This window comes from Echinops telfairi, unplaced genomic scaffold (assembly GCF_000313985.2).
Source record: "Echinops telfairi isolate 266 unplaced genomic scaffold, ASM31398v2 ScPeMD7_7469;HRSCAF=8507_1, whole genome shotgun sequence".
NCBI lineage: Eukaryota > Metazoa > Chordata > Mammalia > Afrosoricida > Tenrecidae > Echinops > Echinops telfairi.
Window position 1 is genome coordinate 112,709,555 of NW_022111373.1, and position 19,465 is coordinate 112,729,019.

Genomic DNA, 19,465 nt, shown 5'->3' on the forward strand with positions numbered 1-19,465 from the left:
ACAGTGGCGATACCGGGAGGATGGAGGGAGGGGAAAAAAATACTTTTATGGTTGGGGTGGAGGGGTCACCACACCATGAGGAACTGTATGAGAGGGTCGCAGCATGAGGAAGGTTGAGAACCGCTGCTCTAGGGACTCAGTTCCTGCTCCTTCGCGTCTTTTCAGAGTTTGGGGAAGGAGACGTTGGAAAGGGCACACTAAGGGCTGTGGGGTGGCTGGGCTAAGGTTTCCCCAGAACTTTCTCCCATTCTCCTGGTAGGAAATAAATCAATAAACTCCTCAGCAACAACTTTTCTGGCCTTTTCCTCATAAATGCACTTTTTGAATTTCTTCAGCCTTCTTTGCAACAAACCCGCGGAGCATCCCAGACGAAGCCCCGGTGGTTCTGCTTTGGGCTGTGCAATCGGCAGTGTGAGACCACCGGCCACTCCGCAGGAGAGAGATGGGCTTTCTTCTCCAGTAAGGGTCAGGGTCTCGGAAACTCACAGGGGACGTTCCCCCCTGTCCTCTAGGCTCACTCTGAGCTGGGATCGGCTCGATGGCAGTGAGGGAGCGAGAGTGACCATTGTCCTACCTGCTTCAAGAAGCTTTATCAAGAGGACCACCCTGAACTCCCCCAAAGAGTCACCATGGTCTTCTGAGCTGCTCTCTGCTTTGAAGTTCACTGCCCAGCAGATGCCCTTGAAAGCCACTGCTTCGATTGGGGGTGGGGTGGGGGTGGGGTTGGGGGTGGTGGTTGAGAGGCGCCCTAAAGAGACTAAGGCCAGCGTCTGACGGAGGGAACGTGTCTGTAGCCGTCCACGGATCACAGCGTCATGTTTACACTCGTTTGCTTGCCATCTGTCTGTGCGTGTTTGAACGAGAGCCCTAGCAGCCGTCCATTCTGGGGTACACCTGCCTCTCTTGATTCTGGACTTTGCCCACCCGGTACCTGAGCAGGAAGAGAAACCTCAAAGTCAAACTCGCTGCCACGGAGTCAGCCCCCACTTACCACATGGGTGAAAGGGGAGCCAGGGGCAGGAGCAGCCGCCCACTGGCAGGGAACGGGGTGGGGGGACACTGGGGCGAACAGGGGGGAGAAGGAACCCGACTGGCAGAGCGTTACCAGAAAGGAGTGGAGACAAGATGCAGGGTGGGGACATGCGTGCCCTTGAGGCAAAGTCAAGTCCTGAGCCAGAGGAAGGAAGTGTGAGTTCAAGCGACGGGAAAGAGAAGGGGAAGAAGCCAACGAAGGGGTAAAAGGAGAGTGGAAATCACCGAACGCGAACACCAAGCGCGCAGTGCCCGCCACACGGAGTCAAAACCCTACTCAGGGGAGAGACCAGCACCTGGAGAGGGGCAGCGTGCTTGGTAATAAAAAAAGGGGCGGAGGGCACAACAAGAGAGGAAGGACCTCAAGGAGATGCGTTGACGCCATGGCGACATCCATGGGCTAAGGCTTGGGGACACCGTGCCGATGGCGCAGGACCGGACAGCGTTTCCTTCGGTTGTGCACGGGTCACTGTAGGTTAGAGCCAACTTGGTGTCGTCTAACCACAACCGCCACGATAAGTAAAAGCTAAGACTAAGGAGATCGATGGGAGCTCTTGACTGGACAGTGGCCTCGGCTTCGGGGCCTGAGCACTGGGAGCGGAGAAGGACCGGACAGATCACTCAAGTGGAGGAGGTGCCCACGCCAGAGCCAAACTGCACCACGGAACCCCGACCTGGTTTGGCTGAGACCCAGGGTGAGAGGTGCAGCCCGGGCCCTCACCCCTGTGGCTGCGGGCCAATGACGGACCTCTCTTCTGTGGCCAACAGCCACAGTCCCCCTGGACACCTTCCGATGGGGAGGACGCGCTTGTCCTGGGTCAGCTCTGCCCATGGGTCTTCTAGAGGAGTCTGTTGGAACCCAGCCAGCTGCTTGCTCGCTCCACCTGAGCTCAGGCCTGACCACGGTCCACTAGGGAAGCCAGTGTTCCTCAGGCCCCAGCCTGGGAGGGAGGATTCCTCCCCGTCCCTGGGGCAGTCGTGTCCCTGTTCCCTGTGCCATCCACCCTGGCTGACTGTGCCGCCTGCCAGGGCAGGCTCTGGCCCCAGGCCAGAGGACTTCCGTGGGCTCTCAGAGAACTCACTGTACTTACTGTTGAGGCAGTAGTTCCCACACTCTGCCCAGTGCCAGCATGAAACAACAGGGAGAGACAGAATTTCACAGTCATTGTCAAATCCCGGGAGCCTGGGCGACCTCAGGAAGTCCTACCCAACCCCGAATGCCCACCGGAATGCGACCTTGAGTCCCAGTTGGGTCCCTAGAACTCTTTCCCAGTAACCGGCCTCTCCTCCCCATCTCAGTGTAACAGAGGAGGAGTGGGCTGCGGGTGGGTAGGAAGCAGGCTGTGATTAGTAAGTCCGGGAACACTCCGGACATTGAGTAACCTGGCTCGCACCATCCACACCGTAGTAAACATTAACCCCAACCGGGAGAAACGGTTCTTGGCTAAAGAGTTACTTACCTTAGCAAAGAGGTTGATTTCCCTCAGCAAGCTGCATGGGGGGAGGGGCAGGGGGGGCCGGTGAGGGGTGGTGGGCGGGGGGATAGGAATGACCAGCCAGCCAGCCCACTCTTTTTTTCTCTCCACCGTAGAAACCATTATGCCACGTCCCCCCTTCCTTGGCCAATCCCACAGATCTGGTTATGTGGTGAAACATCACCCTCCCAAAATGTCACCACAGACATTGCTTTGGTGAAAGCAATACTCGGTTGAGTTGGGACCTGGGACAACAGTAGCGTCCAACTGGAAACACTTTCTGGTGGCCCTGTGTGTGCTCACATGCTTCTACACACGATTATGTGTCCAGCTCACCCATTATTGCCCCCCCACCCCCCGCACTGTCTACCCCACGGCAGCACCCCTGAAACGTGTTTCCATCACGCTGCCCATGGACACCCATGAGTGTGGGTTGTGCACCAGGGCAGGCACAGTAATGTTTACAAGGGAGGGGCTTGAAATTCTCCGCTGGCCAAAAAAGAGTGGACAGGAGGCCCGGATCACAGGTCCCCAGAGAAAGCAAGGAGCCGGGGGTCACACCGCTCACCACAAGGTCGGAGGTTCAAGCCCACCAGCCACTCCATGGAGACAGATGAAGCTGTCTGCTCTTGAGATTTATAGCTTGGAAACCAACTCCGATGGGTTTGGTGTGGTTTTGGGGGCCTGGGGGTGAGGGATGAGGTTGGGAGTTGGGGGAACTGTAGGCTAGCTTTCTCTTCCCTCCGATGCCTTCAAACTATCATCCTGAAGAAACCCTGGCACGATGAGAGTTCTGTTAATCCACAGAACGATACGCTGAATCTTGCAGCCAGAAAGCAGAAATAAGCAGAACATTTCCTGTATTTCCAACCCTTTGCTACCCAGAGACCAGGATCCTGGGTCCTTGTTCTCCAGTGACTTAATGGCGCTCTGTCCCAAGGAAAGAAATCCCTTGTAGTTTGCATAATTTATACCTTTTATTCATTTGTGTCTTTATAAACCAAGGAGGGTATTTTTGTTGTTTGTTTGTTTTAAAAGTATAGCTTCTATTGAAGGAGTCTATGAGTGGTACACAGGCTTAAGCCCTTGACTGTTAGTCCAAAATGTGACAGTTTGAATTCAATACAGCAAATTCATTGAGGCTGTTTAAAAATATATATGTATGCTAGGACCAAAAAAACACACACCCAAATCAATCCCAGCTATCAATCTGATGTGATTCCGCTAATAATAATAACTTTAAAATCTTCTCCCTGTAGAGCAATCAGCCCTGAGCAGACACAAACTGATGCTTGGGGAGCATCCCTGTGGAATGTGTGCCCCAAAGCCAACGCTATAGTGAGCAGGCCACCGGCTACGGAGGAACACCGCCATCTCGTGGCCGGCAGGCATCTGCGCAGTCTGAGTGTCCCCTCCTGTCATGCAGGCGCTGCAGGAATCCCACTGGGTGGGCTAGGAGAGACCTGCCCACCATTGATGGGAAGAACCTCAGAGAAAACAACTGCGTTCTGCACGCCCGTTCTCGGCCCATGAAGTAAAGCACAGGCTCTGACAAGTCCGGCAGGAGAGCAAGCTATGTAACTGTTGTTCTTCAAACATCTGCTTCTGTGTGTGTGTGTGTGTGTGTGTGACACTGTATGGATGTGTGTCAATGTTTGTGTGAAAAGCAGCCGTTAATATTCCGAAGAGCAAAGGGTTTTGCATGCGGCGTGTGAAACTGCCTTGGCTTCCTGGTGATTTGGTTGTGAAGAACAAAGATACGGGATAGGCACGCTTTCATGAGAGGAAAGAGGAAGAGATGGGGAGTGTACTTTTTGACGAGGGATCTCTGTAAGTCCAAATGCATTTTCACGGCACCTAGAGGCAATAGCAGCGTGGGATGAGAAAGGGGTTGAGGTAATGGGGTGCCGGTGGTTTGAGGTGAAAGAAGTGGGCCCTCAAATGGACGAGCAGGGGAACATCCAGTCAACTTGATGCTTGTGGGCATCTGGCGTGGCTGTGAGTTAGAAGACCCGGAGGTTCTGACCCACAGCGACCCTATGCACAACAGAACCCGTCCCAGCCCCGCACCATCCGCACAGTTGTCCTTACGGCCCAGCTCACCGATGCAGCCACTGCGTCCATCCATCTTGTGGAAAGCCTTCCCCTCACTTACTGCCCCGCTGCTTTACCAAGCGTGGTGTGCTTCTCCTGAGCGCATGTCCAAAGTAAGTGAGACAAAGTCTCTCCATCCTTGCCTTTAAGGAGCAGCCGGGCCGCACTTCTTCCCAGACAGACTTGCTTGTTCTTTTTGGCAGTCCGGGTGCTACCAATCTTCTTCGCCAGCCCCACAATTCAAACGGATCTCTCTTCTTCGGTCTGCCCTATTCAACGTCCAACTTTCACACACGTAGGAGGCCGTTGAAAATACTGTGCTTGGATCAGGCGTACCTCCATCCGCAAAGTGACATCCTTGCTTTTCAACACTTTAAAGAAGCCTTGTGCAGATTTACCCAATGCAATGCATTAAATGTGGGTGTGTGCGTTCGATGACTCACCACTTTGCTTTCAAGGAGTGGCTAGCTGGAAGAAATACTCGTGTGTCTTCAAGTGAGAAATGTTGCTGTCTCACAGATGGACCAGGATTTCTGTTAAACAATAACTTCTGCTATGATTGCACGTGCCCAACCCTCTAAATGCCACATGTGGCAGTTATATAATCTCCAGTCAACTTAAGGAAGGGGTGGAGTCTAGTCTGTCAATCAGGCTGCAGCTTGATGACCTCATTTGGAGGTGCCATGGAGATAAATAGCTCACAGGAAGCCAGATTCTCTCCCTGTGAGACATTCCTGTTGACAAGCCACATGGAGCTACACTGATGGAGCCAGAGCCCTGGAGCTGGAGGAGCCACGTGGAGACCCACGCCAGCACTGAGATGCTTCTACTCCACTGGATCCACAAGACTTTCCACCCACGGGCTTGCGATCTTCCTGCATTCAGCATCATTGCATGCATTGTGTGAGTCTGAAGAGGAATTTACAGACTGGTATCGAACACACGGGCTAATATCAGACTAACACATGGCAGATAGTCTGCCATGAATTTCCCTCCCTCGCTGCCATCAGTCAGTGCTGACTCACAGAGAACGCCGGTGGGATTCCGAGACTCACTGTTGACGCGAGTAGAAAACCCAGTCTCTCTCCTGCGGAGCTGCTCGTGGTTTCCACCTCTGAAACAGGCAGATCACAGCCCAACGTGCAAACACACGGCCACCTAATGCCTTTAGAGACAGAATCAGGAGCCAGGAGACAAAAGGAGAGTGTGCACATCCCTTCACCGGGGCTGGCTGCTTATTTCCTTCCAACTGGCCTGCCCTTTCACCCTGAGTGCCTGGCAGGGGAGCCCCTTGATGGGCATACAGAGACAGGAAGGTTCAGTAGGGAGGGGTGCATGGGGGCAGGGCTATGAGAACACCAGCTCAGTGGCCTCAGGGGTCCCTGGAGCAGCTCAGCGGAAGTCAGACCAGCAGGCAGCCGAGGTCGACACCCACCCAAGCTTCCAGTGTGGTGCCATCCAAGTTCCGTTTATAAGCATAACAACAACAGCAGCAGCACAACAACTTGCTGCTATCGATGAGCCAATTCTGACTCACAGAGACCCTGTAGGTCAGGGTAGAACTGCCCCTGGGGGTTTCTGAGATTGTAACTCTTCACGGGAGTAGAAAAGTCCCACCTTTCTCCTGAGGAGTGTCTGATGGTTTCAAAGTACTGACCTTGAGGTGAACAAGTGCTCATAACCTGCTAGGCTACCAGAGCCCAGGGCTTTACAAGCATCTCTTATCTAATCTACACTACAGCCCTCAGTGTCACATACTGTTAGTATTCTTCCCGTTTTACGGATGAGGAAATTGAGACATAGAAGTTAAGGTAGGATGGAAAAAAGGTGGTTTGTACATTAGTTGACGTGTAAATCATTGTGATGGTTGCATGACTCTGTATCAATGTAAAGGGTAGGGGTGGAGTCTAGCCTGTCAATCAGGTCAGGGGTGGAGTCTAGCCTATCAATCAGGTCACAGCCTGAGGGTGCCTCCTTGTAGGTGGGACCGCCTCATAAGGAGGATCCTGGAACCACACACCTTCGCCCCCTGCCACCACCACCCCACTCTTCCCCCCCACCCTGCCTTCACTTTCCTGTGGAGGAGCCACACTGAGACCTGCCAGAGCCTTGTGATGCTTCCACCACCATTGGATCCACAAGACTCGCCACCGGCCGGCCTGTGACCTTCCTGCATTCTGCATCATTGCATGAGGCTGCATGAGTCTGAAGAGGAACTTATGGACTAGTATCGGACTTGCAGACTTGATCTGGGCTGTTTTCTTGATATACAATTACTTTTTGACCTAAAGCCTTCTTACACATCTATGTCCCTGGATTTGTTTCTGTAGTCAACCTGGCCTAACACAGCCATCACCAACTAATTTACTCAAATCATTAATAAACACAACCAGAGTGTCTGGAACTGCTGTTACCCAATCTTCCTTCAGCACAGCAGCAGGATGCCCCTCGGCCCCCTCCCACAGAAGAAGTGGGGGAAGACGCCTGGGGGAGGGGCCTACCTTTCTGGCAGTGCAGCCCCTCGAAGCCCAGGGGGCAGTCACACTCATAGCCCTCCTTCCTAGGCCGGCAGCTGCCACCATGGATGCAGGGGGTCCCCACGCAGGGATGGACGGCGTTCTCCACGTTCACCCCAGCTGTGAAGTCATGCTTCAGGTGAATGGTCCGGTCATTCAGGATGATCTTGGGGACAGAAAAACGTAGACATTCAGGGACTCAGAGAACATCTTTCTAGGCTTTGCAAGCTCAGGAGCCCCCCTCTGTATCACACCCCTTCACTCATCATCCACAGTAGAAGCCCGTGTTCATCTTTCTCCTGCTGAGCAAATTCACCAGGCAGAGAGCGTCTCTCACCCTCCTTTCCCTGCACTGTGGCCCTGGCAAACAGAGGCATGACAGAGGGGCTCGGTGGTGGCCGCTCGCTGCCATCATGTTGGTCCTGGATGCAGGACGACCCCAAGCACAGCGGGAGCGAACCATTACAATCCATAGGACTGTCGCTGGCTGATTTTCCAATGTATAGCACCAGGTCTTTCTTTCTCGTCTGTCTTGGTCGCAAAGCTCAACGTCATCACATGCAAAGCCTCCCCGGACAGATGTGGCTGTGTTTGATGTGTGTTGGCCAGGAACGGAACCTGGGTCTTTCTTATAAAAGGCAAGGATTGTACGCTGAACCACCATTCAGACCCAACAGGGGTCAAGCCCACTGCCGTCCAGTGGACTCGGACTCAGAGTTCTAATAGGACAGGGAACCGCTCCACGGGGTTTCTGAGGCTAGAAAGCATTGTGGAAGCGGGCTGCATTGTTTTCTTATTTCAGAGCCACTGTGGTTTGAACTGCAGACCTTTCCATCAGCAGCAGAGTGTTTTAAGCATTGCTCCCAGAGAGGGGTTACCCAGACTCGAATAAGTTGACCAAGGTTTTCTAGTCCTTGGTCTGGTGTATTTGTTAACTGAACTGTGGACATTTAAAGGGCACCTCACAACACTCCCAGACTTGTGGCCCCCTCCCAGGAGCCCCGTGGAGCAGAGGCTCCAAGGGCACTTCTGTCCATGGACTCCTAACAGCAGGGAAAACCTTTCCCCATCCCACCCCGCATCCCAGAAGCTGCTGGAGAGTAGCTGGACCCTGTCACAATCTCCCCTCTCCATGACACTCGTGAGGGACTTCAAAGACCATGTGCCTGGGCAAGCCGAGCTGATGCCACGCATGGTGGGCTTAGAGCACAGCCTGCTGCTGTCCCTGGGCATGGGGGGCCGATGGGTGTGCGTGAGAAAGGGCCGAGTGCTCTGAATGAAAAGGAAGGCAGAGCCAGAAAAGAATGGGGAGATCAAGGGTGCCTTCTAGAATCACCAGTTCTGCCCTGTGGGGGAAGGTCTCCCACCAGCAGCTGCCTTTGAGTGGGTGCTGGCTCACAGGGCCCCTCAGGTTTGCAAAGGTTGGGTTTTCTTCAGAAGCCCACTGACCATCGATGGGCCTTCCTTTCAAAAAGCACCTGGGAAGACTCGAACTGCCAGCGTGTGGTTGTCAGCCCAGTGGGTTAGGTTAATTGGGTGCGTAGCCCAGACACTCCAAGAATTTCAAAGAGCATATGAAACACGGCCAGTCCCACTCCTGGGAGATGATGGTCTGACCAGACTGGCCACGGACATCAGAGGTCAGGAGCAAAGGGAAGCCCAATAGCCAGTCAAAATTCAGGCATATTTCCTCTGGGCCCGGCGCTGGGGCAGAAGGACACAGCCCAGAGCCCCTTCCCAGGGCCCCGTGGACCACTGGCCACAGGAATGCCCTCCTCCGCCACAGGGTCTCTCTTGTTCCCCTCGGCTCTGAGGAGGAGGATCCATGATCCCCGCACCACTGAAGGCAAGGCCACTGAAGGAAAGCCGTCTGAGGCCCCACTGGGGGAACGGAATGTGGGTTTCTCCAGATGCCTGGGGTTCCTGAGCTGAGAACCCAGCAGGTGGAGGATATTCTTCTAATCTACAGGGACACGGCGGCCCCAGGAAGAACTGAGACATGCATGCGTGGGGTGGGCCCAGTAGTTTTTCCCTAGTTGAGTGGTTTCTTTTCTGAGCCTTCGATGGAAGGATGTTTTCCTTTATGCTCTAAGGAGCTTGCTTACATGATTGGTAAACAGCAGCTGGTCAGCCGTGGGGCAGGCTGGGCATCAGAGCTGGCTGATTCTTGTTTCAAGGAAATGTCAGTCACTCTGAAGCAAAGCAAAGAGCCAAGACTACCGGCAGTCCCTGTGTCACCAACATCCAAGGTACATATAAGCTTCGTTCTCTGCCAACCCCCAGAGAGGCTGCACTAAAATACGAGGTGCATACAATGACATTTGATAACAAACAGGAGCTGCTTGGTGATGGGGAGCCAAACATTAATATTATTATTACTGTATTATTATGCTAGAGTCTTTTTGAGGTACCCAAAGGTACACTACCTACAAAGACAAACATTTGACTGGCTGATCATCCAACTTAACACACACACACATTTGAATGAAAGTCAGACTTCGGGAGGGAGCCAATTGTAATCAATGGGGGCCTTCATTACTATTAGACTCACTAATTGTTGTAGTCACATAGTCTGCTGTCTGTTTGAAGAACAAGAGTGTAGGGGTGGAGTCTAGCCTGTCAATCAGGATGTAGCCAATGAGGCTTCTGTGTAGGCATAGCCTTCTCCTGAGGATCCTGGGAACTCCGGTATTTCCTCCTTAGAGGCAGGAGACACACACTCTCTCTCTTTCTCTGCTCACTCCCTGTGAGACATCCCAGAGGAGAAGCCACATGGACCTACCCTGATGCAACCAGAGCCCTGGGAGCTGGAGAAGCTACATAGAGACCCCTGTCAGTGCTGAGATGCTTACAATGCCACTGGAGCCACAATACTTCCCACCCACTCTCCTGTGATCTTCCTGTACTCGGGGTCATTGCATGTGTTTCATGAGTCAGAAGAGGAATTTGTAGATTGGTATTGGACATATGGGCTAATATCGGATTTATGGACTTGATCTGGACTGGGTTGGGATGTTTTCTCAATATTCAACTGCTCTTGTATATCAAACTCTTTCTGATACACAATAAGTGTGTCTATGAGTTTGTTTCTCTAGTCCACCCTGACTGACACATTAGTCTCCTGCCCCCTAGAGGCATCTGTGGGGACCTTCTGCCACGTGCCACACTCAGCAGCTCCTGCATATTTGGACGGGTTTGCTGTAAGAATGCGTCTTCACTGAGTACCGGTCCGGGAGTTGTGGTGGTGTAGCTACGTGCAGGCTACATGCTGGGCTGCTAACTTTGAGGTCAGCACTTCAAGACCACCAGCCACTCGGTGGGCAAAAGATCAGGCTTTCTGCTCCCGTAAAGATTTACAGCCTCAGAACTCCACAGGAGCAGTCACACCCTGCCCCATGGGGTCGCTCCGAGTGGGAACCTACTTGATGGAACCCTCAGAGAATGCCTCTTACACATGGACCGGGAACAGGTGTCGAAGAAAGCGGGGATGGGAAGCTATCCTGTCATAAGAAAACAAGAAATCTGCAGCATGGACAAACATCCTCCCAGATTCCGGTTAGGTTCAGTGGGTACCCTGGGTCCTAGGTGGAAACCGCGATCGGGCCACACCAGCGCACACGTAGGCGGTACCTTCTGGATGCTCCCACTGAAAGGCTGGAGGACACCCGAGTTCTTCTTCACGTCGTCGTAACTGGGCACGCCACCGATGAATATGTCTGTGTTGCACTTAATCTGGGTGAAGCCGCCCTGCCGACAGGGAGAACACAAGAAACAGGGTCATTTTGGAACAGACTCTCAGTACGGCTAGTGCCTGCTTGGGAACGTGGGAGCGCCAGCCTCCTGACGCAGCACAAAGCTCTGTCTGCATGTTTGCTGAGTGTCCCATTGCTCCTTCTCACGTGTGTTAATGGTAGCAAATTCCTTAAGCGCTCTGAGACTGTCTCAACATCCGTACAATGGGGATAGCTGTGTCCATCGCCTTTGAATGTGTTGATGCGAGTGGGAGACTGGATTCCCATTTACCAGGGTTGGGTGTCCTCTTCCTGCAGGAGGATTTTCTCCAACCTGTCCATTTCAGGTGTACTTATGTGATTTGCTCTGTCCAATAAAAATGGGCAGAAAAGACACGAGTCCCTTCTAGACAGGGGCTTTCGGAGTCAGAGCGTGGCTGACCTGTCCCTTGGCTCTGTCATCCCAGGTGATGGGGCAGGGACTATTCCTCCAGTCTTGAAGTAAAGCTGCAATTAACCATTGTGGACAAGCAGCAAGAGGGAGAAAAAAAGCCTTATTGAGATCCGCCATCCAGTCAGCCCCAACTCAAGGGACTCAATGTGACAGATTTTGTGTCAATTTGGTTGGACTCTCCTCTGTAGTTTGGCAGTAATTTCCCACAATGGGATCTAGCACAATGTAATCAACTCCATGATGGGATCTAGTATGATGTGATCAACTCTGTGAGCAGCCAGCAGCTGTTGTGCATCCTTGCCTTGATTAGGTCACAGAAAACCTTGATGCAGTTGGATGAAAAATTCCTCAGGGGTGTGGGCAGCTCCTTTTCAAGCTGACTCCATGGGAAAGCTTCACTTCTGTTGGATCTGGATCCCGCATCCAGTTTGTTGCCCTCCTGCCACAATGCCTGATGATCCCAGGAACCATCGGCAGCCTGCTGATGTTGGATTCATTTGACTTTGCATCCACCAGGCTGCCTGTGGTTTTCCTGTTTCCTCTTTCTGCTTCCTGGTCCACCAGCTATCTGAGTCAGGAGAGGACTCCAGCTTAGCATGTGACCCACAGACTTGCACCAGCACTTGACCTACCCACTTCTACAACTGTGTGAGCTATTTCTTGATATAAAGCTCTTTCTATATACATGTACTAAGTACATGTGTTGCTAGCCAGACTTGCTTCTCTAGAGAACTACCTGAACCCTCTACTTATACACAGAACAAAATGCTGTGTGGTGGGGTGCTTTCCCAGTGGCCCGTTGCAGATCCGCCTCTTTGGATCCATAGGGTTTTCAGAAGTAGATCGTGGGACCTTTCCTCTTCGTTCATCTCAATCTGGAAGCACTGCTGAAACCCGGCCGGCCTCACAGCAACACACACTGCCCCACTGACTGAATGGTGGTGGCGGTGCCTGAGGACGCATTAGCCTGAAGCAAACCTGGGTCTGCTGTCGGGGAGGTGAGAATCCTACACGGAACCACCAGTGCCCCCAAATCTTTACTAGTAGCTGCTGCTATTGGGGGTTGTGTGAAACCAACCACAGGAGATTGCTGGCATAGAGGTTATGCGTTGATCTGCTAACCTCAAGGTCAGCCGTTCAAAACCACCAGCCACTCTGTGAGAGAAAAATGAAACTTTCTACCCTGTAAAAAGTTTCAGGCAGGCAAACCCACAGGGGCAGTTCTCCCCTGTCCTATGGGAGCACCATGAGTGGCCATCCGCTCCATGGATGTAAGGGTGACCGAGTAACACAGGTGGCAAGGAGGGAGAGCAGCAAGACTTCCATCACACTTGGTGCAGAGCTGAGGACTTGTCAGCGTTCCACTATGGCCAGGCATTGCCTTGCTCCATAGCCGTGAACATGGACCCTGGGAGGCCAGGAGACAGGGAGAGAGGCCTGTGCGTGGGAACCCTCTTTGTTATCACATCCAAAGGAAGAGAACGTCCTCTGTTGCTTACTTTTTGAATGCGTTTTGTCAGTTTTCAAAGGCATTTCCCCTACTTCTCATTTTAGTATCCTAAACCCCGGTGGGCGGGCTAGGTAATAAGCCGTGCATAACATGTAAGGTCTACATTTGCTCAAACAAGAGCCTTCAGCAGCAAGGTGAACTATATGATAATGTTGGTAGGTGTTGTGATAGTTAGGTGTCCATTGGTGTCAACATGGCACCTGTAAGAAGATATGGGTGGAGTTTAGCCTGTCTATCAGGTCACAGCTTGATGAGCTCCCTTAGAGATGTAACCGAGATATATAGCTCTCTGGAGGCCGGTCTCTCCCTCTCCCTCTCTCCTTCTGCCTTGACTTTCCTGCTTGCTGACCCGGAGAACTGCAGGAGCCCTGCCATGCTACCACCAACATTGGATCCACAAGACTTTGCACCCACTGGCCTGTGATCTTCCTGCATTCTGCATCACTGCATGTCGCTGTGTGAGTCTGAAAGGGACTTGTGGACTAGTATCCATAAGTTGGACGGGGCTGGGATGTTTTCTTGATATATAATTACTTCTTGATATAAAGCTCTTTCTTACACATATCTGCATGTCACTGGATTCATTTCTCTAGTCAACCCAGCCTAACCCCGGTGTGTCGAGTCAGTTCTGATGCAAAATGACCCTGTGTGCAACAGAACAAAATGCCACCTGGTCTGGCACCATCTCCACAATCGTTGCTGTGATTGAGCCCATTGTTAAAGCCACTTTGTCAATCTATCAGGTTGAGGGTTGAGGTAGTTAGTTTATTGTGCCAACTTGGCTGATAAACACATGTGGGGTTCATTGAAGGGTGGAGAGATAAATGGCTTGGTGAGCCTCACCTTTCTAGTTCTCGGGTCTCTTGCTTTGTGATGATCGGACCAGGGTGCAGCTGCCTTAGCCAGTTCCCTGCTTCAGCTGGCAAGGCTCACTTCCTGCAAGACATCCCTGAGGAGAAGCCCCATGGACTTACCCTGATGCAGCCCTGGGTGCTGGAGCAGCCGTGTGGAGACCCCTGCCAGCGCTGAGATGCTTACACATTCACTGACTCGGTTTTTCTCCTGCAGTCGGCATCATAGTGTGTGTTTTGTGAGATGGAGGAGGACTTTGTGGATTGGTGTCAGACATATGGGTTAATGGGTTAATGTTGGACTTGTGGGCTTGGGCAGCACGGGGTTGGGATGTTTTCTTGATGCACACTTAACCTTTATATAAAACTCTCTCTTATACATGAGTTGCTGTGGATTTGTTTCTCTAAAGTACCCAGACTGATACAAGGGTCTTCTTTGTTGCTGATTCTCTAGCAAGCCTGGCTTCCTTTTCCAGGGTTTGGTCCCTGCTGATCATCTGTCCAAAGTCCGTGAGACATCCTCTCCTCTAAGGAACTTTCTGGCTGTCCTTCTTCTAAGCCTTATCATTGTTCTCCATGGAATAGTCAATGATGCTTGTCAACGCTGTAATTCAAAACCACCCATTCTTCTTCAGCCTTCTTTATGCCTCGTCTAGCTTCCCCAAGAGGAAATTGAAAAGACCACAAGCTAACACAGAAGGAGAGATTAAAATTTTGAGATGGCTGGCAATGAACACACTTCGGGGAACATAAATTCCTGTTTTAATTGCTTTATGGGAAAAGAAAGACACTTTACAAATTAGACATTACATATTAAGAGAACCTAGCCTTAGACGGCACTTAATAACAGCAACCCAAAAGAGCTGACACCCATCTTAAATATTTCACATCACTGTGCACCTCAGACAATGAATTCAATAATCCAAACCCTGTTTTAAGGACCATTAAAAACCAAACCAAACCAAACAGCTCTGGCAGCCCCATACCCTCACCCCTTCACCTTGGCTCTTCTTTGGTCCAAGGTAACTTTTCCTTCGTTTGTGGAAGGCTGTATTAGCAGAAACGAATCTCTAATGTCTAGAAAGGTTTCAGATTGATAGTAGGCATTTGTCCTGTGGGTGGGTAGCTACCATGGGCTGTTTGGCCAGAGGCAGCTGGGGCCACAGACACCTGGGGCAGGGCAGCAGGCAGGTGAGGGAGGGAGGCAGCAGGTGAAGAAGGCTGGAAGTCAGGAAAGGGGCTCTTAGGTACAGTTTCAGCTTTGACCTGCTTAGTGGTCTCTCTCAACTGGTAATGGAAACTACAGTGGTTAATAGAAGCTGCTTGGTGCCTGCCCCCACTCACCCACCCTGCCCATCCCCGGTGGTATCGGGGCACCTGCCACAGCTTAGATATGCCTTCAAGTCTACACTCACGCTCTCCAGCAATGGTGGAGGGGGGTGTTCTTGTCACAGACTCACCACCCATGCACCCTTGGCCCACCCTCAGAGTCTGCGCTCTTAGCATGTCCTACAAGGGTCAGGGAGGCGTGGGGCTGCGTGAGTGGCAGGCACGTTTTGAGTACTCTACCTGCATTAACTCATTGAATCCTCTCTATGCCCCCGTGAGGACCGGACTATGATCACCCCTAGTCTCCATTGGTCGTTAAGCAATTTTCTTAGTGGAAAGATAGGGTTTCGGCATTGGAGTCCAAGGGCTTACCCCCCCACATCAGACAGAAAACCGTTACCGAGCTCACACCAGCCAGCAGGGGAGAAGGTGCGTCCTTACCGCGGCCATTCCCTCCACGACCTTCTGCGCATCCACCTGCAAGATGCCGTTCTTGGCCGTGCGTGAGACGCGCAGCTCATGCCAGTGGCCCAGGGCGAGGGGGCCTTCACTCCTGTGGACAGAAGGAAGCGGAGCATCACTGGGTGTACGGACCAGGAGCCTTAGTCACCTCCTGGTCCACCCGACGCCAGCCTGGAGCGCCGCACGTCGCCATCGAGCCAGCAAACAGAAAACAATACGCCCTGCCCGCTTAGGTGCCAAGGCAAGACTCTGCAGCTGCTGCCGGGCAGATGCCAACTCCTAGAGACCCTAGAGGAGAGAGTGGTCTGCCCCCGGGCTCCCACAGAAGTAGATCTTCACGGAAACGGATGGCCCCAGCGTTCCCCCAGGCAGCGGCAGACCTTTGACCAGTCTCTCCTTGGGTTAGCAGTCCGGCTTGAACTGCTGAGTGACCAGGACACCCTCCAGGCTAGAAAGATTACATTTTGTTGAACTCCTAACAGCAAGCCTAGAACGTGGGTATGGTGGCAGATATCAGGAAGTGTAAAGGTAGCCCTAATGGTCCAAAAGCTTTAAAAAAGGAGAACAGCATTATATAGCGATGACGTAAAATAAAACCAAACAACAGGTTCTTTGTTGTTCTGATGCCCAATGTCTGCAGACCTCCTTAGAATTAAAGAAAATAAATAAGTGCATAAAAGATGGATGGAGAGAAGGAGGTGCGGAAGACTACTGATGTGATAGAGCAAATATAGCAAGAAGCTGATGATGGAAAAACTAGAAACCAAACTCATCGCTGTCGAATTGATTCTGACCCATAGCAAGCCTGTAAGACAGAGCAGAACCGCCCCTGAGGGCTTCTGGGGCTTGAACCTTACAGGAGCAGAGAGCCTCAGCTTTCTCCCATGGGGCAGCTAGTGGTTTCAAACTGCAAACCTTGTGGTTAAGAGCACAAATTGTAGCCCCAAACCAATTGAAAGCAGGTCGTAAGTATAAAGGTGTTTATTATATACCCCTATTAACATTTCTACATGCCCGAAATGTCTCATGATAAAATGCCCAGGGGGAATCAGACTGTATGACTTCTGGTATGGTGACAGGCATTAAGACCACGTTAAAATTCAAAGATTAATTCATGGTGGAAGCATGTGAAGTTCAAAGACATTGATGGCACTACACGTGCTACCTCTCATCTCTTGGATGTGTGGGATGTAGGATGCATTTGTCTGTCTAACGGGGTCCGATTTCTGACCCACACTAAGCTTCCCAATATGTGCTGGTCTTGAATCCTCTTCAGGAAGTCCCCAGGAATATCGATGGGAACAATTATCAAAGGTCATCGACCCCCTTGCTTGAGTTTTGGCTCTGGTAAATGCTTTTGTAATTTGTCCTTAGCAATTAGAATTTAATCACCTTGCCTAAATCAATATGCAATAAAGAAGCTGGTTGCACGTTGTAAGTGGTTGTAAGTGGTCTGTCTCCAGGAGAGAAGGGTCAGGGTGTAGCTGTGTTCTGGTCCAGCCCAGGTCACTCAGGGTCAATATGCTGCCTTCCTTAGTGCAATACTATGGATTAGGGGCAGCAGCTGCTCATTTTCAATAGTTTTATTATTTTTATTTGCAATCCAGTCCATAAGGAATGTGATCATCTGATCCTTTTCCCAAAGTTAAGATGAGTTCACCATGTCCACAACTCCCTGCCATTCAGCCTTCCGACGAGTCTGCTTACTGTATATACTCAAGTAAAAGCCGGCCCGAATATCAGCCAAGGCACCAAATTTTACTGCAAAAACTGCATTAAAAATGTGCTGAAAAACTCGGCGTATACTCGAGTGTATATGGTACCTAAGCAGGACGCCTTTGAGATAGTTCTCAAAACAGACCATTTCCACTGGAGCATCTGAAACAGCAATAACAATCACTGTTGTCAGCCTTACACCCGAGAGGACCAGACTCAGAAAGCTTGCCTCCTTCTGAATCAGTCAGCACTCAAGAAGGGTTTCTGGTAGGAGAAATGGTTTGCTCTGCCAATTAAACAGAAAGTTCAAAGTTCTAATGACCGAGAGGTGGCATGGAAGAAAGGCCTGGTGATTTGTTTTCATAGGATGACAGGTAAGAACACCCTTTAAGGCAATTCTACTTTGTAGTACATAAAATTGCCAAGATCTTAATTGACACACATGCATACACACATGCCAACAGGTCTTGTCGTAGATTGAATATTCTAGAGCCATTGGGTGGAGAGATATTGCATACAGGCAGAAAGTTAGAGGCTGAGCCATCCAAAAGGTCATTTGGAAGCAAGGTCTGACTATCTTCTGCCAAAAGAGCAAAGAGATCTCTTTGGAAGAATGGCCACCATGCCCCTTAAAAGCAAGGATGGCAAGACTTCGTCTCACACACTTTGCACATGTTACCAGGAGACACGAGGCCCTTACAAGAAGGCTTGGGAAAGTGGAGAGGCAAACAAAAAAAGAAGCCCTTTAAGAAGATAGATTGAAACAATAAAGAAAGAAGATAGATTGACACAGTGGCTGCAATGATGGGACCAACTACAGGAACACTTGCGAGGTTGGTGGGGTTTAGTTCTGTTGCACACAGGCTCGCTGTGAGTTGGGACTGACTCGATCGCACCTAACAAAACCAAACAGACACAATATTGAATTATTCAGGAAGCATCATAAGACGATGGAAGGAATTCGCAGTCAGCGGACCAGAAAGAATTGGTTGACAATGGACCATTTCAAGAGGTGGCATAGGATCATGAAACGATGGTATTGAAGGAAGATGTCCAAACTGCACTGAAGACATTACCAAAATAAATAAATAAATAAAGCTAAAGTAATTGAGGGCATACCAATTGAAATATTAAAATATATGCAGAGCTGGAAGAACACACTGGTCTATTCTGACATATTTGGAACACAGCTACTTGGCCAACTGATAGAAACAGACCCATATTTGTGCCCATTCCAAAGAAAGATGAGCCAACAGACTGGAGATTATCAAAATTATCAAGAATAGCACGTGCAAGTCAAATTTTGTTACAATAATTTAAAATAGCTGCAGCAGAACAGGAGCTGCCAGTAATTCAACCAGACGCAGGAGCTCTGGAACGAGGGATATCATTGCTGATGGCAGTGGATCTTGGCTGAAAGCACAGAATTTCAGAAAAATATTTATGTATCAAGAAGACTATGCAAAGGCATAGGACTGTGTGGATCATAACAAATTATTGGTAACATTGCAAATAACATGAATTCCAAACACTTCATTGGGCTCATGAAGAACCTCTTCTCAAGACCAAGAGGAAATCATTTGAATGGAACAAGGGAATGCTGCTTGGTTTAAAATCAGGAAAGAGCTGTACAAGCCTCCAGTAAAATGATTTATTTAAATATAAAATAAATGATCAAATAAATAAAAATAAAATAAAATCGGGAAAGATGTGCATCAGAGCTCTATCTTTTCATTACACTTATTCACTCTGTGTGTGGAGCATATATTCCCAGAAACTGGACTTTCTGAAGAAGAAGTTGCCATCAGGATAAGAGAATGGAGGATAAAATAGCCTTGCTGACTGAGAGCCAAGGGGACTTGAAAACCCTGAGGGTGGGAATCCAGGCCCACGGCCTTCAATGTGGATCACACCTCCATGTAAAGAAAACAGCAATCCTCACCACTGGATCCATAGACAGCATCAGGATGCTGGGGGGACATTGAAGTTGTCCAGGATTTCCTATTGGATCCTCAGTCCGTGCTCATCGCAGCCAAGGGTGGAGAGCACCAGGCAAATCTGCTGTAAAAGACCTCTCTGAAGTGCCGACGAGCCAAGATGTCACTTTAAGGACTACCATGCCCCTGAGCCCAGTTTTGGCACTTTCAGTAGCCTCATACGCACATGAACGCTGGGTCATAAATAAGGAGACTGAAAAGAACTGATGCATTTGAGCGATGCTGTCGTGGAGGAATAGTGATAGTATCTCACACTGCCTGAAGAACAAACAGATCTGTCTTGGAGAATCTGGAGCTA

General features: G+C 50.6%; 2 protein-coding genes across 2 annotated transcripts in view; both read right to left on the reverse strand.

Annotated features, from left to right (window-relative positions):
- Nucleotides 1-2,229, reverse strand: part of LOC123521126 (pikachurin-like) — a 24,022-nt gene extending 21,793 nt beyond the window's left edge. The window contains exon 1 of the mRNA XM_045285371.1: nucleotides 2,124-2,229. The gene's annotated coding sequence lies outside the window, so the exon portion shown is untranslated. The remainder of the gene's footprint in view (nucleotides 1-2,123) is intronic.
- Nucleotides 868-19,465, reverse strand: part of LOC101644087 (pikachurin) — a 208,645-nt gene continuing 190,047 nt past the window's right edge. Inside the window, exons 16-22 of the mRNA XM_045285255.1 lie at nucleotides 15,434-15,545; nucleotides 10,748-10,864; nucleotides 7,103-7,283; nucleotides 4,319-4,364; nucleotides 2,493-2,523; nucleotides 992-1,059; nucleotides 868-931 (exon numbers count right to left, since the gene is read on the reverse strand). Of these exons, the coding sequence (XP_045141190.1) occupies nucleotides 868-931; nucleotides 992-1,059; nucleotides 2,493-2,523; nucleotides 4,319-4,364; nucleotides 7,103-7,283; nucleotides 10,748-10,864; nucleotides 15,434-15,545 (619 nt within the window). The remainder of the gene's footprint in view (nucleotides 932-991; nucleotides 1,060-2,492; nucleotides 2,524-4,318; nucleotides 4,365-7,102; nucleotides 7,284-10,747; nucleotides 10,865-15,433; nucleotides 15,546-19,465) is intronic.